General features: G+C 42.5%; 1 protein-coding gene across 2 annotated transcripts in view; it reads left to right on the top strand.

Moving 5' to 3' along the window:
• The first annotated feature begins 1,403 nt into the window (after positions 1-1,403).
• ptprub (protein tyrosine phosphatase receptor type Ub) overlaps positions 1,404-20,224 on the top strand; it is a 237,349-nt gene continuing 218,528 nt past the window's right edge. For both annotated transcript variants that reach the window (XM_061819017.1, XM_061819018.1), the window contains exon 1: positions 1,404-2,358. In XM_061819017.1, the coding sequence (XP_061675001.1) occupies positions 2,289-2,358 (70 nt within the window). In that variant the 5' untranslated portion in view covers positions 1,404-2,288. The remainder of the gene's footprint in view (positions 2,359-20,224) is intronic.

Here is a 20,224-nt window from a genome sequence, read left to right on the forward strand (position 1 = left end):
GCCTGCGCATTGACAGCTGGGATAGGCTCCAGCATTCCCCGCGACCCTTGTGAGGACGAGTGGCTATGAAAATGGATGGATGGACCTTTCCAATATGGCTGGCAGGTATGCACGTCGCTGAGCTGGCCTTCTGGCTAATGACCGGGTAATTTTTGATATGGTACCACGCCTCCCATTGAATTTCTGTATGTTTCGACACTGACATGGGCTTGTCACGGTGCGTACTGCGAAACTATTAGCTAATAAGCTAATGAATAAGTTTTGCTACAGTCCTTAGAGCAATTGGATAAATTAACGATGGAAGAAAAACTTCACGCTTCACCTACCACCTGCGTTCTCACACCTCTATGACATCCAAGATGGCGTAATTGGAAACCGATCCATAAGGCGCGTTGAGCTATCGCTAAGCTAACTGAATAGCAAAGGGCTTTTGCCCTGTGTGTCTGATACGGGATAAAACCTCTCCGTGAAGTTTTTATAAGTGGTGTTTTTCATTATTATTATTTTTTTTTTTAAGAACGTGGTCAGAAAAAGTTGACGTGCCATGATAAAAAAAAAATCTAAATCTTTACCGATAATATTTAGCGTTAAAAATGATAAAAATTGGCTGCACCACATAAAAAAAAAACATTAAAATCTGTTAAGTTTTTATATATCGTGTTTTTAATTTTTAATAAATTTTTTTTGAATGTGGTCAGAAAAAGTTGATGTGCTATGAAAAAAAATCTAAATCTTCACCAATAATATTTATAGTTAAAAAATGATGAAAATTGTCTGCATCAAATTAAAAAAAACACATTAAAATCTGTGAAGTTTTTATAAGTGGTGTTTTTAATTTTAAATTTAAATTCTTTGAAGAATGTGGTCGGAAAAAGTTTACGTGCCATGAAAAAAAATCTAAATCTTTACCAATAATATTTATGGTTAGAAATGATAAAAATTGGCTGCATCACATTAAAAAAACACATTAAAATCCGTGAAGTTTTTATAAGTGGTGTTTTAAATTTTCAATTTAATTTTTTTTCAGAACGTGGTCAAAAAAGTTGCTGTGTCATGAAAAAACAATCTAAATCTTTACCAATAGTATTTATGGTTAGAAATTATAAAAAAATGGCTGATCACATTTAAAAAAACAATAAAATGCGTGAAGTTTTTACAAGTGGTGTTTTTAATTTTTAATTTTATTTTTTTTAAGAACGTGGTCAGAAAAAGTGCCATGAAAAAAAAAATCTAAATCTTCACCAATAATATTTATGGTTAAAAATGATAAAAATTGGCTGCATCACATAAAAAAACATTAAAATCCGTGAAGTTTTTATAAGTGGTGTTTTTATTTTTTTTTAAGAATGTGGTCAGAAAAAGTGCCAAAAAATCCAAATCTTCACCAATAATATTTATAGTTAAAAATGATAAAAAAATTGCTGCATCCCATTAAAAAAACCCATTAAAAATTCACAGTGTAGTATAAAAAAATGACAACAACCAAAACGTACTCACCTCGCATTTTTGGTGTAATTTATTTTTAAATGTGAAAATGGTCTAAAAATAAGGCAATGAGTCGTCTTATTATTATTATTATTAGAGTTTGACCTTCCCCCCACCCCCAAAAGAAACGCTGGCATTATCAGGTTACGCTCATTGCCATCACGACAAGTGCTGAATCAGATTACAAATTATGACACGACAGTTAGCAAATATCTGCTTTTCAATCGATGGACATTGCTAATATGAAATAAATTAATGTATGATATCGCGTTTGTTTTTTTTTTTTGTTATACTGTATACAGCACAATTCCAACAATGTTGTTTGTTACTGAAATGGTGACTGCCCAAAACACTTTTAACCACGAAACGTATATAATAAATCGTATATAATAAACACCCATCAAGTGACTTCATTTTTTTTTTAAATATACTGTCATACTCGACTTGGTCACTTGGTGGCGCCCTACTCCCGTCTCATTTGGACGAAGAAGAGTCTCGGGCAGGGGGAGGGAGGGATAAAAAAAACTGGGAAAAAAAAAAGAGAAAAGCTCTTTTGCTGAGGCAAATGTCTCCGCACAACTGTTTACCGTGACGTCAGTTCGCACAAGTGGCTGTGGGCCGTCTCGCAGCGCCCAAACTGCGGGTCCGTGTCGCCGCCGACCAGGTGGGGAATAGATGAGCTCCACTCTCCGAAAACTTCCTCGCGTGGATGTCGCGGTTCACAATGGACTAAAAACACAAACAAACAAACAAACAACAGAGGGGAAAAAAAAAAAAAATCCCCCCCCAAAAACTGCTCGACGATGAACACCTGCGCCTTTTTGTTGCTTCTCAGCGTCCACATCTACGCCGATGGAATCGAGGGGCCGACAGGTAAGAGCCGACGTCCGTCCGCGTGTCCCGGGTGGAGTTGGAAACTTTGCGCGTGGGGACGAAGCTCCGCTTTGGGGGTTCGCCCGGCATCGCTTCCCCACAATCGACAACTTTGCGCTCGTCGGAACCTCTTCGGACTCTTAACTGTCTGCACGTACAAATCGCTTTCAACTTGATCTATAAAAAAAAAAAAATAATAAATAAAGTAGACGTCGAATGCGATGATGATAAAAGACTTTGTGGTCCGGCGCGATCCATTTCCCTCAACAACGGCATCCCGGTTCTGCCGTTATCGCCGCTCAGTTTACAAGGTGTTGCCTACTCACTGTAACAGAAGACATAAAAGTTGAATTGTAAGGTCTCATTTTTTTGTTTGAACCCCCCCCCCCCCCGTGCCGTGTAAAGACCTAAAAAGCCGCCGCGGTTATTGCTTTTGGTGCTTTATGAGGGAGGCTCCCGTTTATGCCATTCATCATCGTGCCAATGTGTTTTCCCTTTCAAGTCTCATGTTGTGCCTTTTTTTTTTTTTATTATGTTTTTGAGCTCAGAATCCAAACCAGGAAATCTGTGAAATATTGCCCCATGATAATGTGTCTGAAATACACAATTCAAACATTTGGAACACAAGAAAAAAAACAACACTTATTTTCTATTGCTGGATGTCATAATTTTATTATGATTTTTTTTCTACACATTTTACTACACTCAATCAAATCATGCACGTTACCTATGGATTAAATATAGATCAAATTGTATATAAATCTCTTTATCCAACGTTATCGACTACAGTGCATCCATTGTGCCGCACTCTTTATACCTGCAGTGTTCTGCTACCTGTGTTCTCACTATCAAACTGCTGTACCCGCTTATGCTGTGTGCGTTTGATGAATTATTGTACAGGTTTATGTATTTATTACGTCTCACCGGCCCTGCGCTGATCAAGCTCGAGTTTCCCAAAACTTCAGGGATGACAAATGGCTCACGGGGCATTTTTTTTTTTTTTTTTTTTTTTGTTATTGGGTCGCCGATTGTCTGAGGAAATTGCTGTAAGCTCAGGTCGCCATATGTTGGTTTTCAAAAAAAAAAAAAAAATGGGGACGCTTGAGGGTGGTGGTGGGGGTGACACGGGGGGGCGTATCTGTGTGGTGTTGTTTAATGTGTGTGTGTGTTGGAAAGTGGGGGGGGGGGTGACATGGTTTCTTGTTTTTGTCGAGTATATGACTCCTAACTTGGATTGTATGTTACTTAGTGTTATTGTGCAAAATTATCTTCTTAATTGTGACAAATGTTGCCACCAATCAGCAGTTCTAGCAAAGAACCAAATCATTTTTGCCACAAGGCTGTAAATGAACCAGTGACAGCTTCACGCAAGCACCACCCATTTCCAGTCCGGACACAAAGTCGTGAACAAATACTGTAGGGGGAGTTTTTGAGTTTCCGATACTTAAAACGTTACAAAAAGTTGCTAAATGGGTCGGGAAAGTCACGAATTAGTTGCCAGCATTGATTAGCCGCTCGCTTCGTCGTACAGTCGTGCTTCTCTTCCGTCATCGTTGTATCGCGCTATCGAGCTCGTGCACGTGACGTCACCGTTTTCACGCCGCCATATTGCCGATCAAACAGAGCTGCTCGACATTGAACCAGACGATAATATTTACAACGCCCAAGACATGTTGTACTGTTGGTTGTCACAACAGACGAGACAGATATTCGAAGAGATCATTCTATGGAATACCAACTGGAAAAAAAAAACAGAAAATATCGATGGATTTCGGGAATTAAACATGGCGGATGGCGCCCAACCAAAATACACACACGGCTGTGTGGCGATCACTTCATTTCAGGTAGGAATTAATGCCAAGTTGGCTCATTTGAGAACAATGCATATTTAAAAAAAAAAAAAAAAAAAAAAACTGTCACAGAGGTTAAGTGTGGCCGCAATCGCTTCAGTGTACGTTCCGTGAAGATGACTCCGTCCTTTTTTTTTTTTTTCAATCATAGTTAATGAATGCGAGTTTGTTTAAAACCAGAGGTCATTTCTTTAAATGTTGGTATTTGTATTGAATACTAGCTGAAAAGATCGATGGATTCCGGCAAAGGTTAAAGTGTAGCCGAACACGCTTCCGCGTTCACGAGCCGTCAAAATCGTCACCATGTGGGATTTATTCCTGATGAGAACAGATCCACCAACAAAGACCAGACTTTTCTACGCTTTCAAGCTTTTCCGTGGAAATCTCGACGACTTACTCGCCAGATCCATGTGTATATCCAGTTGTCCAAGACAAGCGGAAGCGAATTAACAGTCCAATTTGTTATCACCGAAAACATCGACTTCGGCATTAAATACGGGTCCTCTATGGCGAGTTTCTCAAATTTTTCCACGTACCTTCATTTATTTTCACCTTCTAAATGTCTAACAGTATCAGACAAGATTATGGGCATCGTGCTATAAGACATTTTCATGTCGTCTCCAACAGACTTAGCATTGAACAATGCTTTGCTAGACCGGCAATCTAGCGACGTAAACGTGATTTTACGACGCAGGTGCACGAGCTCTATACTCAGCATTGAAGAACCCCCCCCCCCTCACAAAAATTCAGGGATTTCAACTAGGTTTGAGTATTAAATGATTTGTTTATAATGAATAATGAAAATCTGTGGATAATTAATGTCCCTCTTAAAAGGGTACATAATTTCCCACAGAAGCCACGGAATGGTGGCTAAGCACTACTTATGGCCAAACGAAACTCCTCAACTCACTTCAATAGATGTTGAGCCCCCCCAAAAAAGAACATTTAGAGCGATTCATCTCACTGTCATTTTGACACAAGACTGCCAATGATAGTATGAGCACTGGAATCACATTTACTCCATTCCTGAACTTATTTATGAAGACCACCACAGTAAACAATACTGTACAGTCGTTGCTTATATTTACACGTTTGTTGTTTTTCAACTCATACCCTCGATGTTCTACATCAGTGGTGTCCAACCTTCCATACATGCTAATCCAGTACACGATATTTTGGTAAGCTTGCTCCGAAAAGCCTAGTTATGAGGAATGGGCTCAGTTGTGCTGCATGGAAGGAATCAAACCACTCTAAAAACAGACCGAACAGCCAAGCTTCACCAAGGCTGTGCATGACATTATTGTTGTTGTTTTGTTTGTTTACTGGCGTGTTGCAGTCTTGCTGTGTGCACTTTTAGCACCCCATTAGCTGCAGCCTACACGGCCCATCATACCTCCCCACAGCCCCCCCTTTCCGATTCCCCTCGTACTCTTCCATATCCTACTTGGGGAGAAATCAGGGAGTGTGAATGCAACCTTGACTCCCCGAAGCCACCGGGCGTCTCATTTGATTAACAGTGTTGCACGAAGACCACACCTTCACCTTGGATGCTGACTAACCGTTGAGCCTCGGCACTCCGTCGGGGATTGCCCCCTCCCTCCCCCCCACGAAAGCGAGATCAAATCCACGTTTTCCATAACTTGCATTTGCTGCACTCCGTCGCACCTGTCAGTGCAGTCGAAGTTGAATTATCAGCAGCCTTTGAAATATTAAGTCTCGCTGCTATACCCGCCTGATTAAAGTGACGCTGGTGAGAGGAAAAATATCCATCCATCCATCATCTAAGGCGCTCATCCTCACAAGGGTCACGGGAGTGTGCTGGAGCCTACCCGAGCTAAATCCAATATGTGCTTTGCTCGTCTATTTTCTCCACGGGGAAAAAGAATAGATGTTTGCTTACCATCTGTCCAATAGCGTCAGTAAGTGTTTAAATTACCCCATTTCTCACTCCACAGTTTAATGGAAGCCTCGAGTCTAAAGTTTACCCCAATCCGTTCCGGGAAGCCGGTCCACCACTGAGTCCTTCATATTCCAAATCTAATTTTCTTCTTGGAAATACAAATCATCGGTAGCGTTTTTCGCGTTCCGAACTGTCACGAAAGTGTCAAGACAAGTCGACCACTGTATAATGCAATACGCCATAAAATAAGATGAAACAAATCTCCCTTTGATGACGCCAGATGGACGCAGGATGCAGCCAAGTGGGGGAAGCAGGATTTTTTTTTTTTTTTATTTTCAAACTCAAAAGTGTTTGAAGAAAAAGTTTAAACGTGTCTGTCAAAAAACATCTGAAGGTGAACGACTCCTATATTCTTCAACAGGCACGTCATAATCATATCTACAATATACTAGACGGTTATTGCTGGCGTTAAAGGAACAGTCCGCCGAACAATGAAAAGCCTAAATCCGATAGGTCGTGTCACATGTACTGTACCTTGAAAATTTGAGGTTATTCCGATACCATTTAATGGTGTTTTTATCGGCAATTACAAATTTTCATGGGCGCCGCCATTTTTGCAAGACACATGACCAACTTGCGCGGATGTGACGTATTCTGTCCGTGAACAAAAAAATCATGGCCGATTTGGAGCGTAATCACATGCACCATCAGACTCATGAAAATGCCCTACTGTATCGCAAAATTTTGCCATAATTCGGATAGAAATAATTCGAGGATGGCTCGGTGGGATATTCTGCCCAGTAAGAAAAAGAAACTTTTAAGGACCCAGTGGCTAGCGAAGTGCGGTCGTACTGAGCCATACGACATATGTATTTGCGCATTTATTGAAGACCAACCCTTTTAGAGTACAATAAGTCTCTGAATTCAAGGATGACAAAAGTACTTATTACCATTTAATGCGACTTCTTGTGCTTTCATGCGTCGAGACTTCCATCCGTTAATCGTAAACGTAATTCAATTTGATTTGCCATCATGGTCGTACGATGGCGAACAGTTCTTGGCGACAAAGTCGTGTCTTTTATCCGTTTGATGATCTTGTCTTTATGCGAAAAGTTGGCAAAATATTGATTGGCAATGTTGAATACGAATGCTTTTGGCATACTCCCCATCTGTGAATTTAGACACGCAGCAAAACCGTCTCTCTCCACCAAGGCTGTCCATTCTTGCTGAAAACTTCGGTGCTCCTCATATTTTTTCTTTGAGCGACCTTTGACAAAAGTTTCCATAATTACCGTTCCACACAATCGGCGTTCGAGCGTTCTGCGCCTGTCGTCAGTTAGCGAGTCAGACTCCGCGCCATCCCCGTCTGAAAATCCATCCAAATATTCACCAATATTTACAGCCACAGGTTCAAATCTGTCTGGTCGTATTCCTCCGTCTACTCGATCAACCGATGCTGCTATTTCTTCAGCAGATGAGAATAAATCCGAGAAATCAGAGTTGTGCGTGATTGTTTTTGCGCACAGGATGCGCACAGGCGACATCACTTCCTGTTTTTTGGAGTCATGTGACTCGCCAAAATGGCGGCGCCCATGAAAATTCGTAACTGCCGATAAAAACACCGTTAAATGTTATCGGATTAACCTCAAATTTTCAAGGTACAGTACATATGACATGACCTATCGGATGAAGGCTTTTCATTGTTCAGCAGACTATTCCTTTAAGTAAATCAGATTCACCAAAAAATTTGGGGGTTTTGAGAACTTTTCACGCTAGTCATGCGCCTCAATGCTCTGAAATATTATTTCACTTTAGCATCCGGTTAGTGAAATCAATTGTGATCGATTGCTGAAATTGTCTTGAATAGCCAAAACTTTTCCCTTATTGTAATGGGGGTGAACGTCACTCTAGGATGTGACGAGTGATTTAACTGCTGCAACGTTCGAGGCATATTTGCCCAGCCAGTTTCCTAAACTGTGGCGGAACTTACAGTACAACTCTCTGTTTTTCTTTTTTTAATTTATCTTTGCTTAGTACAGGAAATAAGAGAAAGTTGATAAGAGAGTCCCGGAATCTCTCATTAAATTGTGATGTCCAAATATTCAGCTTAAGACAACATTAAAGCAGCAGCAGTGGGGGTCAACGCCGGACCCCCTGCATGAAGAGCTCATTCTTGGATGGGCTTTAACAGGTGATCCAAAGCAGACAGACGCAAGACTCTAAAGAGATTAACGGGGATGTAGTACAGCCTCTACTTTAGAGCACCAATTTAGAGCACAGTATAAAATACATTTTTGCTTGAAGGGAAAAACTCATTGGTAATGGACTTGCTGTTTTTGTGGTGGTGGTGGTGGAGTATTGATTTAGTTTTTTTGTCAGCAAGGGAAGTAATTGTTGCTATATTCATAACAGCACAGCAGCAATTTGTACCTTTCACTCCCACGTTCCGAGGAGTCCATTATGTGTCCACTGTAGTGGGCCTATAATAGACCTAGAGTGGATGGATTTATTAGCTATTTAGCGGGAGGAAAAATGCCACAAATTATTAAAAAAAAAAAATTGGGAAAAAGTTGCAGGGAATCCACAAAGTGGAAGTTTTCCCTACAGGAACCAGGCCACCATCTGTGTATAGGAGGGTGAGGGGCGGCGGGGACCTGGCCTCGATCAGACCGTCTCCTCCTGAGAGGAAAAAAAAAAAAAAAAAAAAAGGTTGGTTAGCTTCCATCTTTGTGGGCAGTAATTCAAAGAGCAGATGGAAAACTTTGCAACGAGGAGGGTTCGATGCTGAAGGGGGAATGGACAGAGGGAGAGGGGGAGCCGGGTCGGAACACGGAAAGATAGCTTTGTTTTCGAGCGAGGCCACCGACAGACGTATGGCGGCGTGTGCGCCCTCGGCAATAATGCCTGTTATTTAACAGACCGCTGATGAGTGGTCCGGTTGTCTCGGGAGTCTGTCTTTTCTCTTCTACGTCGGACCCTTTGTGTCCGTGTCTGTGTGCGTGGACAAGAGCCGTCCTGTGACTTTAAGAAATTGTGGATGCCAAATTCCATGAGATGTGTGCACCTCATCGCTGTGGTCCTCGGGACATCTCCAGTTTGCTTTAACACTTTTCTGATGCTCACACTGCTAGAAATTACAATTAAAAAATAAGACTTTTAGTATTTATATTTTCATCTTTTTTTAATTCACATTTGGTCGGTAAACCTCGTTTTTTGGGGGGTCTGTCTCCTATCGGAATTGGATTCACAGATAAGGCAATAAACAACAAAAAAAAAATCAAACACTCACTCACATTTGAAAACTGTACAGGTGTGGTGGGGCATTGCCCGCAGATATAAAGTTCCGGGTGTGGTCCGTCAGTCATGCCCGCAGATATACGTTAACTTGCGAGTGTGTGTTCTGTTTGTAATTATGAGTGTACCCCTTTAAGAGCGGAGGGGGGCGGTGTCAGGTAAACTAGGACGTAGAAGTCGGCTGAGCAGCAGCTCGTTGTGTGGTTCACTGCGCTGGATTGGTTTTCGTATGCTCTGAGTGTACAACAGGTGCGAATTTGCGCAGCTTAGAGGGAACATTGGTCAAGACTACTCAAAATGAGCGACATCTTTCAATATCCATGTATTTCTACTCTTAACAAATTGTACGCGTGTGATTTTTCGTGCTCAACTGGGCAGATTTGCGAGGGCAATGGTGCGCGGGCGCATACGCGCATGTCAAATCACAGTGACTGCGAGTGATTATGCATAAATTAGAAAAACAACTGCATTTATTGTGGCAAAAGTGTAATACATAAACATTTTCATTCTTCAAAATTTAAATAAAAGTGCAAGGAGTGGGAGGGGTCATAAAGCTAGCGGATATTCGCTGATGATTTTTTTTTTGTCATTAAATTATCCATGGTTGACAATAGGCTATGAATATTATACATCAATATTTTGTATGTTTTGCTTACGCTTTTGTTAACTTTGGTGCAACTATGATTGGGTAACGTTATTGTGCTTCACTTTAGTTCTTCCACTGGCGAACGTGTCGTCATGTTCACGCGTTATGTTGAGGCTTTAATTAAACAAAACAAAATTATATGTGTGTGTGTGTGTGGGCAGGAGATGATGAGAGAGCTGGTTGATGCCTTTGAGGCCCTCCGAATTTGACCACTTTACCTTTGGTCCCGTTCTACCCGGCCTCGCGCTCGTATCACGATGTTTTAATGATGACCTGTCCCACAGATCCACCGGGAACTTCTGAAAGAACCACGCAAAGGGGGAAAGCGCGTTTACAGCGGCTGATTATATACCGCCGGCATCTCTTTGAGGCGCTGATTAAACGCCGGGAGAAGTCTGTGGGATTGACATTTGTGACTCAGTGGTCTTCTTTACAGAAAAGTTAACTATGAAAGTGTTGCCGAAGAGGAAGTTATCATGGCAACAAGTCGCTGATGCATCACAGACGATTCAATGCCTCAAACACTTGGAGGAGGTGATTGCACTATTCTTTTATATTCTATTTTCAGCTTTTTCTGGTCCTTTGTCTAGCTCCTTTGATTCTGCTCTGCTCAATGCCACGTGGCGTACAATCTCAATTTGAAACATGCCCTTGAAACTATATGAAAGGACTGATAGGATTGATTAAGCTATTGCATTCAATTCAATTCATGTGCCCGATGGTGCTATTGTGTGTTGATTATTCTCTTCGTCAATTAAAGATTTTTGCCCGCGAGTGCAAGCATCCGAGCTGTAAAGTCGAAAGGCTTCGGGTTACGGAGCCCCGACGCCTCCGCGGCCGCCGCCACGCGCCCCTCGGGGTGACGCCTCCCGGCACCCCGGAGGAGATGCCAACACTGACAGATTGACACTCTTTGGCCTTGCTTTACTGGTCTCCTCCTCGCTACGGCAGCAGAAAAAAGCAGCATTTTAGCTTCCACGGCCAAGCTTATGAATGTAATATCGATTGTTTGGGAAGTCAATTTTACCTGCATTTGGTCCAAATACCCTTCTTCCTTTTGGAAGTTGAGTTTGACTCAATAGGCTGAATGAGGCTAAGCACAGATCTGGCCGGCACTTGCGTGGCATACCCATGTACAGTGTAGGAAATTGAGCTGTACAATTTTGTCTTTGGACAGCTCTTTGGTCTTGGCCATGTTGCAAGTTTGAGTCTTACTGATTGTATGGGGTGGGCAGGTGTCTTTATGCAGCTCACGACTTCACACAAGGTACATCTGATCCAGGATAATACACGGAGTGGAGGCGGACTTTTAAAGGCGGACTAACAGGTCTTTGAGGGTCAGAATTCGAGCTGATAGACAGGTGTTCAAATACGTATTTGCAGCTGTATCACACTAATAATTCATTAAAAAAATCATATGTTGTGATTTCCGGATTTTTCTTTTTTGATTCTCTCTCTCACAGTGTACATGGACCTACGATGAAAATTTCAGACCCCTCCATGATTTCTATTTGCAATATAGCAGCGTGTTCAAGTACTTATTTTGGTCACTGTATGTAGCACACAAAAATGCAATTGACCCCTGCTGGGTCTGTTCCTGGCGCATTTACGAGAATGATTGACAAGTGACGTAAAAGTGGTTATGAATGCATATACAATCATTTAAACGGTGCACAAAACACTAATTGCATGTCAAATGCTTATGAATATGAAGGTGTGAGTACTCCTAAAAATACAGTACATTAAACTAGTGACAGCTAAGAGCACGCAAATACACAATGGACAGTAAATGTACTTGGATGGCGATAACTATGTTGATGATCATGACGACGGTGAATTAGTGACGTTTCGTAGTGGTCCAGTCCGGCATTAAACAACGGACATTTGACTTCACATCAAAGCAGAGGCGTTACATCAATGGCGCCGATCCTCCCCGGACTCTCCTGCTTGGCTCCCTGGCCTGTGTTGATGGGAAATCTATTACTTGATTGTTCGCTGGCTCCACTGCAATGTGGTGTGCTCCAGCGTTTCGGAGATTTTGAAAATGGGGCCTTTCTTTCCAATGTAAACACCACTAAAATATGCATTTTTGGTGATATAGAGGGTCCAAAAGCTTGTGTTTTGTGTGTGCTGGACAAGATAACGCTAACTTGGTAATGCTCCTCCAGTCAAGTGTGGAGTTACGCTGACCAATGGAGGAATCTAACTCCCCTTGGAAGGCAGTCGCTCATCTGGAAAGACTTGGGCTTTGGAGCCAGAGGATCAGAGTCCAAATCATACTGCAAACAAAATTTAAAATTGTATATTAAGTTGTTGGAGGGACGCTAGTCTGCTTCTTTGCAATTGTCATTGTGCCCTTGAGCAAGGGACTGACCCCAATCCCCCTACCTCAAGAGCTGTAGCTCACTATGACATGTATGTCTACAATATACGGGAAATGTTCAACACCAAATCTATGCGGCAGAGCGGAAACTGAAATTACCCTTGAGGTGTTATAACACAATTATAAATTAAAATGTAATTTTCAATCTCAATGTACATCCACTAGAGCATTAAAAATATACTAATGCACAAGCACTTGGTATTTGCGCAAGTAGTACACGGACTGTAAATAAACGATATTCCCCCCCCCCCCCACACACACACACACTGTGAATAAGCAATGTATTTAAAAAAAAAAAAGTCAGAGGAAAAACCCCACAAAATAACAATATTGAAAAGTATCATTGCCGCAGTCCTCGTTACAACATCAGCCACAGAAATATCAAATTGCGGGTTTTAAAGTGACACAGTTCTACGCATTATAACTTAAAATTGCATGCTTTAATTGAGCGATAGTCATGGCAATCTATCACTGTACACAGATGGTTCAGTGTTTATAGAAGAGCCAACGTATGACACACTCGCTTGCTCACAGATGTGTAATTATCCAACAAAGAAATAAGCCCGGCTGTTTCCCGTTTCACGTCCCTCAGGTGGGCGAGTTCCAGACTGCCGAAAGTGGGTCTTGTGAGACCGAGGCTTCAAGCGCTTCTGCTTATCCCAACCCCGGGGAGGGAAGGCGGTTTATATTTAGCCGCCGTGTTCGCCGCGCGCTTCTTCACCTTTCCCCGGAGTCGACACATTTTACAAGCACATTCCTCAGGTCGTCTGCCTGTAGTGACACGGGGTAACGAACGTCCGGGTCAAAGGGGTCAAAGTTGAGGACGAGGGGAGGCGGTGTTGCGGTGTTAGGACCCGAGCAGTGGTTGTGGCTATTCTCTGCATGTAATAGCTTCAGTGAAATCTGAGCTGCTAATGCTCCTGTTAAAGTCAAAACACTTTCTTCAGGGCATATTTTTCCATGGTGGCTTGATGGATATAGCTTTTTTTTTTTTTTTTTTTTTTTTTTTGGTGTCACAAAGCTCTCCAGGGGAAGTGGTATTTCTGGTTTGATGAGTCCCTTTGGGGAAGGAAATTTCCTTAGATGGACCCATCCATGAACCCAAACACTTATCACACTGATGTATCTCGGGCTCATTAGACGGACACTTTCCCATAAACTTTATTAGGACAGTGGAAATTGAAACACATTAAAGTATAACAGAGCATGGCTAATGTCTAGCGTGGTGATTTAAAAGAGCGCCGCGTTTGAAGCCTTCGCAGTGTGAAATCGCACTGATTTTGTACAAAACGCCCTCCCTACCTTGCATTAATCATCTGAGCTTGCCCGTTTTCGTCGGCTGTATTTTGCGCGTTCCGCGGCGTCGCGACGTCGTCAGCTGGGTTACGGTAAGGTCAGGGCTGCCGCGGGAGCGCAGGTGCCCGCTGGCGGCAAATCGGACCCGTGGAGTCATTTTCGAACTTTTCGAAAACAATTTTGATTTCAAGTCAATCTCATTAACAGATGCGTTGTTTACGGACTGTTTTATGGGGAGGGCAGCATTAACGAGAGGGCTAATGAGTTCACCTCGAGTCCATGAAAGTTTGATTTTCCACACAAGCGAATTGAAGGTTGCTGGCAGTTTCATCAGTACAATATTGTGGAAATTCATACTGTCGGTTTAGTTTTTAAAAAAAAAAAAAAAAAAAAAAAAATCACAAATCTGGAGAGGAATTGTACACGATCCTCAATTGAATGTAAATAAATCCATTGAAATATAGAGTACAGGAATGATTTTCTCGTGAGCTTGTTTCTGAACCCAAGTTGAGCTGGAGTCAATTGGAAGACAAAAAATACGTGTTCAGGAACTCTTTGGGCCTTTGCTTTGTTCTGACTCAGGTGTTAAAGTGAGGGAGAAGGAAAACAACACCTATTGATTTCTCAAACACAGCTTGTCACCATGCCGCGATTGTCTTCCTCCTCTTGAAGCTCCCCTTTCGATCCGACATGACCTCGCATCACAATCCTCCACACTTTGACACACCTTACTCGGGGGGCGGGCGGGGGCTGGGGGGGGGTGTCTGCAGTTTCTTTTTTCCCTTCCCGAACACCCTCAAGGAAGTCACACTTCGAAAATACCGTAAAACGTTCCGGCAGCCGAGCTTACTCCTCTTTCTCTGCGCCCGTGCCCGATCATTAGCGGTGGATTTACTGCCGTAATTCTGGATTGTTCATTATTTTTGAGAAAGTATAATTGCGTTATGGTCAAGCTGTGAAACTCAATCTACGGCACGTCATATGTCATCAACACTCAGCTTTCAGTTCTTCAGGGTGCTAATGAGGAGTGAGATCCTGACCACAAAAATGTCTTTTATGCTCACTTCACTGTGCTGTTATCGTGTTGCTTAGAAACGGTACAATTCCTCATCATGCGGCTACATGGCACTGATGTTAAGTACAGTCTGAAATCCATAGAGGCAAACTTCTTCTTACCGAGACTAAGTAGCGTTTCACACCAAGGCTTCTGTCCTAAAGCCTTCCCGTTCCCTCTGCGTGGAGGATTGCTCAGTTATTTGAGAAATAGCTTTTCAGACCTTTGTTTTCCCACGTCCTTCCAACATGACCCAGGCTGCCAGCCGAAGCGAAACTACTGAATATTGCGGTACTTGAGGATTTTACACGTGCATTCAGGTGGCGCGACTGGAAGTCCGCAATGGATGGAATAATCTTAAAAATAAAGGGTTTCTTTCTGGTAAATCCTACCATTCTCATGTGTCATGTTGGCCGAGTAAAAAGAAATGTTTCAAAAGTGCTGACGCCATGATTGTAATCTGAGATTCAGACTTTTGACATCTTCCCGAGGGTAGATTCTTCAGCGTCTGAACTGTTTTGGTAATATCACATTAAGGGAAAACTTATGAGATTGGTCCGGAAAGGCTAATGTGAATGGAAACCCTTTCTGCCTTTTATGCTCTCTGTAGCCAGAGTTCCGTGCGCTCGGCCAAATGTATTACAATAGTACAAAGCCAGAAAATGCAAGAATGTTCCAGAGGGGCCCGTGGGGTGTTTGTTATTTAAAGAAAACCCCCAATACCAGAGAATTATTGCTTCGTCATGGGTGTATGCGTGTGTGTGTGTGTGTGTGTGTGTGGTCCCACTCCTCTTTGCATGTGTGTTTTCTGTACTGGAAGGGACATTGGTTGTAGTTACTAGCTTGTTATATATACTCCAAATATTTATTAAACCCTTTCAGCCCGTTTTGAACTTTCAGAAATGACACACAGGAGAATTAACAGCTACTGTTTGCCCATTTTGTGTGAAAGTGCAAATGAGCATATTGTGCTGGCGAAATGGCCATTGCACCTCCAAGATGAGAGTGTTTACTTTAGCAGGAGTGTTTGTTGTCAGTCTGTAGCCAGGTGCTCTCCACCGTGTGAGACCTTTTGAGCGGGTCGACCCTTCTTACCCTTACACGATGTTTACTCGGGCAGCCAGCGTAATTAGGGAGCATCTTAGTTTGGGATTAAGGTTGGAAGTTGGCTGATCACAAAGGACAGGAGAAAAGGCATTAGGAGCCTTGTGGTTAAGATGGATATGACTCTACTTAGCGGTGGAATCATGTGACTATCAGGAACTGGCAGTAGGGTGCTGTTGACGCAGTGATCCCTCACCCAACACTAATAGGCTTTAATGCAGATAGCGTTGTTTACCTACAGTGTGTTCCACTCCACCTTTCTGACCCCTGCCATAGACACACAACATTCAAACTTGTAGATCAGTTACAAAATACTAATGTTTTCCTCTACAGCCCGGAGGATTTTAGTGGCGTTCAGACAGCTTTGCCTTACTGCAGCCCCTTTGAAACAAAACGGGAAAGATGGTTCTCCCCTCTCTCTTGAGTGCACACTTGCTGTTCTCAAAACTGCTTCTGTAGAATGTAATTAATGTCCTCATTAACAGAGTGAACGAGCTGCGTGTGGCAGAACCGGAAGCCTGAATCCCCCACGGGCCCTTGGCTTTCTCGACTTTAGGAAAAGAGGTTGTTGAAGTAGATAGCCGTTGTTTGGTCAAAATAAAACATGGTTCAGGAGTTAATTTTTTATAACTCGTCACTCGTAGAATAGCAACAACGCAACATCATGCATTCTGATGATTTAGATGTGCGTATCTGTCAGCATCTGGTACGTCGGACGGTACTTGGCGAAGGTTTTCATGGAACAAGGCAGGACAAAAAAATGCAATCACGTCACACCTGTGTCAGCGTTGCGCCATTCCCTTTTATGCATGAGCAGGATGATTCCATACACATATTCTGTGTCAGTGTTGTACGTAAAATGAAACGACCCAGAAAAAACGGGGGCTTTTAGCAGGCAGAGTATGAAAAAAGCCTTTCATTTTGACCATATTAAGAATAGGAGAAAGGAACGGTTTTCCCCAGTTTTAAGCGCTAATCCCTTCACAAGGACCAGCCAACGCCGGAACGTCTGAGGTTACGAGGCCAGAACAAACAGCAGACAGGAATGTGTTTGTCTGAGTATCTTGGCTTTGTTCACTCCACTCTCTAAAAGCAGGAAGAGGGGAATGGAGCGAGGTGTTGAAGCTAGTGTCTCATTCGGCGTATCCGGCAAAGAAGTCGATGGTGTGTTGAACGGATGCTTACGGCGGCACAGACTGCTTTTTTTGGGCAAATGAATTAACTAGGTTTTACTTCTGAAAGTGATGGTTTCTTGCTTCACTGGTTGTCCGTTGGCGTGGTCAGGCACGTCTAATCCCGGAGGGTTGGGGGGGGATTCATTGAATGCTGGGGTCAAGGAAGTGAAGATTCATCCCGGTCCTGTGAATCCCTGTGGCACCGCGAGCTGTCTTTCTCCTCAGATGTGGAAGAAAGATATTTCTTTATTGGCAATAAATATCTGCTCCTGCACCAGTGGGTGATAGGTGCTGCGAAGAATTAATAATGGCAGCAGAGTAAGGGGAAAGGTGAGGCTGACGAGAGAGGAAAATGTGATTTTTCATTTTCTTATTCTCTTGTTACCTCAAAAATAATGATTTGGAAAGCCTTTACAGATTGTAAATTATTAATTACTTAGTAATTTGTGATTGTACAATTTTTTTTTTTTTAGACTAAAAATGCTTGTTTCCATTTTGGCTCCTCTTTATATTTGCCTTCAGATGACGAAATGGAGGAATTTTGCAAGCGTCTAAGAATGTTTTTAAATTAATGTTTTTTTTCTGCTTAATTTTATCCCGGAGCCGACGGCAGATTTATGATCAGTGGGATTCTAACTTTTGAGCAGGACATTCTGATTATAATACATTATCATCAACAGTGTGCAGAGCTTTGATGATCAGATGCCTGAAAACAGCTGGAGGTTGGATTCTGGGAGAACATGTTTGTGCGGCAGTAAATGAAACGTGGCAAAGTTTGGCACGGCTTAAATTTATTTCAACGCTGAAAAACGACTCCAGTTTTGTTTCGTTCTCAACAATTAGTCACACTCTCAACCTTGAATTTCGCATTGCACTTGAATAGTGTGTCATTTCTGGGCAATTAACTGGAATCACCGTTGATTCGGTGTGTTTGTTTAAAAAAAACAAACAAAAAAAATGTGTTTAAACCACCATCTGTTTAAAGGATTTTTTTTTATTGTGACGCAGCTGGATGGAGCTGAATCACCGACGCTAACATCTGCTGTCTTTGCTTTCATGAGGAGTACTGACGCTCATGCATGTGGGGATTGTTTAATGATACTGGTCAACCTCGAATATCAACATTGTTTAATACCTTACACAATAGTTCTTTTTTCTACTGTCCAGTTTGTAAAATTAGACACTGTGCTTATATATTGTATTTATATGCGTAAACCGTAATTTCCGGACTAAAAGCCGCGACTTTTGTCACACGCATTCAACCCTGCGGTTTATGCAGAGCTGTGGCTAATTTATGCATTTTTTTCGCACGCCCGCCAAGGGCGCTCGAGCAGAAAAGGTAAGAGTGAGACAGGTGGAATATATGCATCGAGGAAGGTGCAACTTTAATGTAACTTGACGCTTTGTTCATGACTAAAGTTAGCATGAGCAGACCCTCATCATGGAAAATGCAAGAAGAAATGCGTGTGACGCAGCTTTCAAGTTAAAAGCAATCGAGCTGGTCGATAAAGAAGGAAACTTGGCATAAATGGATCGATGGTGAGACGCTGGGAACTGCAGCGGGAAGAACTGGAGCAATGTAAAAAGATGGAAAAAAAAAAAAAAAAAGCTTTCAAAGGTAATAAAAGCAGGTAGCCTGAACCGTGTTACTGCTGTGTTACTGCCGCGTCTGAGTGACTTCACCGGTATGCTTTTCTTTTTTTTTTTTTTTTTTACCCAGACCTGTTAGTGGAGTGTTACTACCTACCGTATTGCTGCTGTGTTGCTGCAGCGTCACAGGCACTCTTTAGAAAAGAAAAGCTAAGTTATATTATTAAAACTTTGAAAATTCTGTGTACCGTGTATCTTTGTAAATATCTTCTTGTTTCAATGTGGGCACGTGCGGTTTATGGACAGGTGCAGTTTATGTATGTACAAAATGTTTTTTCCTTTAAAAATGTACTGGGTGAGGCTTATAATCAGGTGCGGCTTATAGTCCAGAAATTGCGGTGTGTGTGTGTGTGTGTGTGGATATATATATTTGAATTATAATTCTTTCAGGTAATAAAGCATGTTTTCATTTGTTGTTAGGTTATTTCATGTTAAATCATCTTAAAAAGCAAACATCAAAACAGTGAACTCCCACTTTGGACTTGTGTTGATGCCGTGCTGGATATAAAGAGAAAGTAACAGCAGATCTGCAGAAAAAAAAAACCCTTTTTGTAATTGCTCCCCGTTTCTTCTTTTGAAACAGGGTTTCAATTTCTTTTCATTGCTCCGTTGCTCCCTTTCTGTTTTGACTATGTTCGCTCGTCCTCTCAGCCTCGGGGCGTCTCGACGATCTAGAGCATCTTCTATGGGTTTTTTTTTTTTTTTTTTTTTTTTCTCTGGGAAGCTTCTGTCATGGAAGGCAGGCAACAGAAGCACCGGCTCAGAGCGGACCTGTCTTGGAGTATGTGTGTCTCGCTGTCTCCCCCAGGCACTCATTAAGCTAGTGTGTGGAAGTGTGTATTTCAACTGTGCGTGGGGGGGGGGGGATGGGTGGGTGGGTGTGGGTGCGCGGTTCATGCTTGCACTTGGAGGTTAAAAGGCCCCTGTTGGAGTCATAATTTCCCAGCCAAGGGCGACCCGAGAAGGTAACTTCATTAGCCAGGTCCCGCTCTACAGATTAACTTGATTATCCTAACTTCGTCTCGATGGTGACCGTTGGTGCAAACGTTACACCTGGACCAATGTTCCTCCCCGATATGATTATAGCTTCGATTAGATTATAGTGTGCTTGCGTGTTTGTGTGCGGGAAGAAGATGGCAAAGGACGACTCATCGCTACACCTGGAATACTTGGCGGCGCTGTAATTTGCAAAGTGGCCCTTCCCCCGGTAATGAGCAGGGGCGGCTCTCGAAACTCCTTTCAATAATTTGCCTGATGAAAGTCACACAGTTCCTTTGTTTAGCGCATGCCCGCACACGTGCGTCTCGTCACTCGGCTCCCCGTCGGCTGGTCCTTTTTAACATTCGTGCCGCAGTGGCGGAGTTTCTCCGCTAATATCCGTCAGCCCCGTGCATTCCGTATCGCCTACACAGACTTTGCGTGAGGGCACGGTTGCCCTTGAATTACAGAGAGGGCAAGAAACCTTCAGCTCACACGAATAAGTTTACCGCACACTTTGACTCACTCTTTATTGG

This window comes from Syngnathoides biaculeatus, chromosome 5 (assembly GCF_019802595.1).
Source record: "Syngnathoides biaculeatus isolate LvHL_M chromosome 5, ASM1980259v1, whole genome shotgun sequence".
Taxonomy (NCBI): domain Eukaryota; kingdom Metazoa; phylum Chordata; class Actinopteri; order Syngnathiformes; family Syngnathidae; genus Syngnathoides; species Syngnathoides biaculeatus.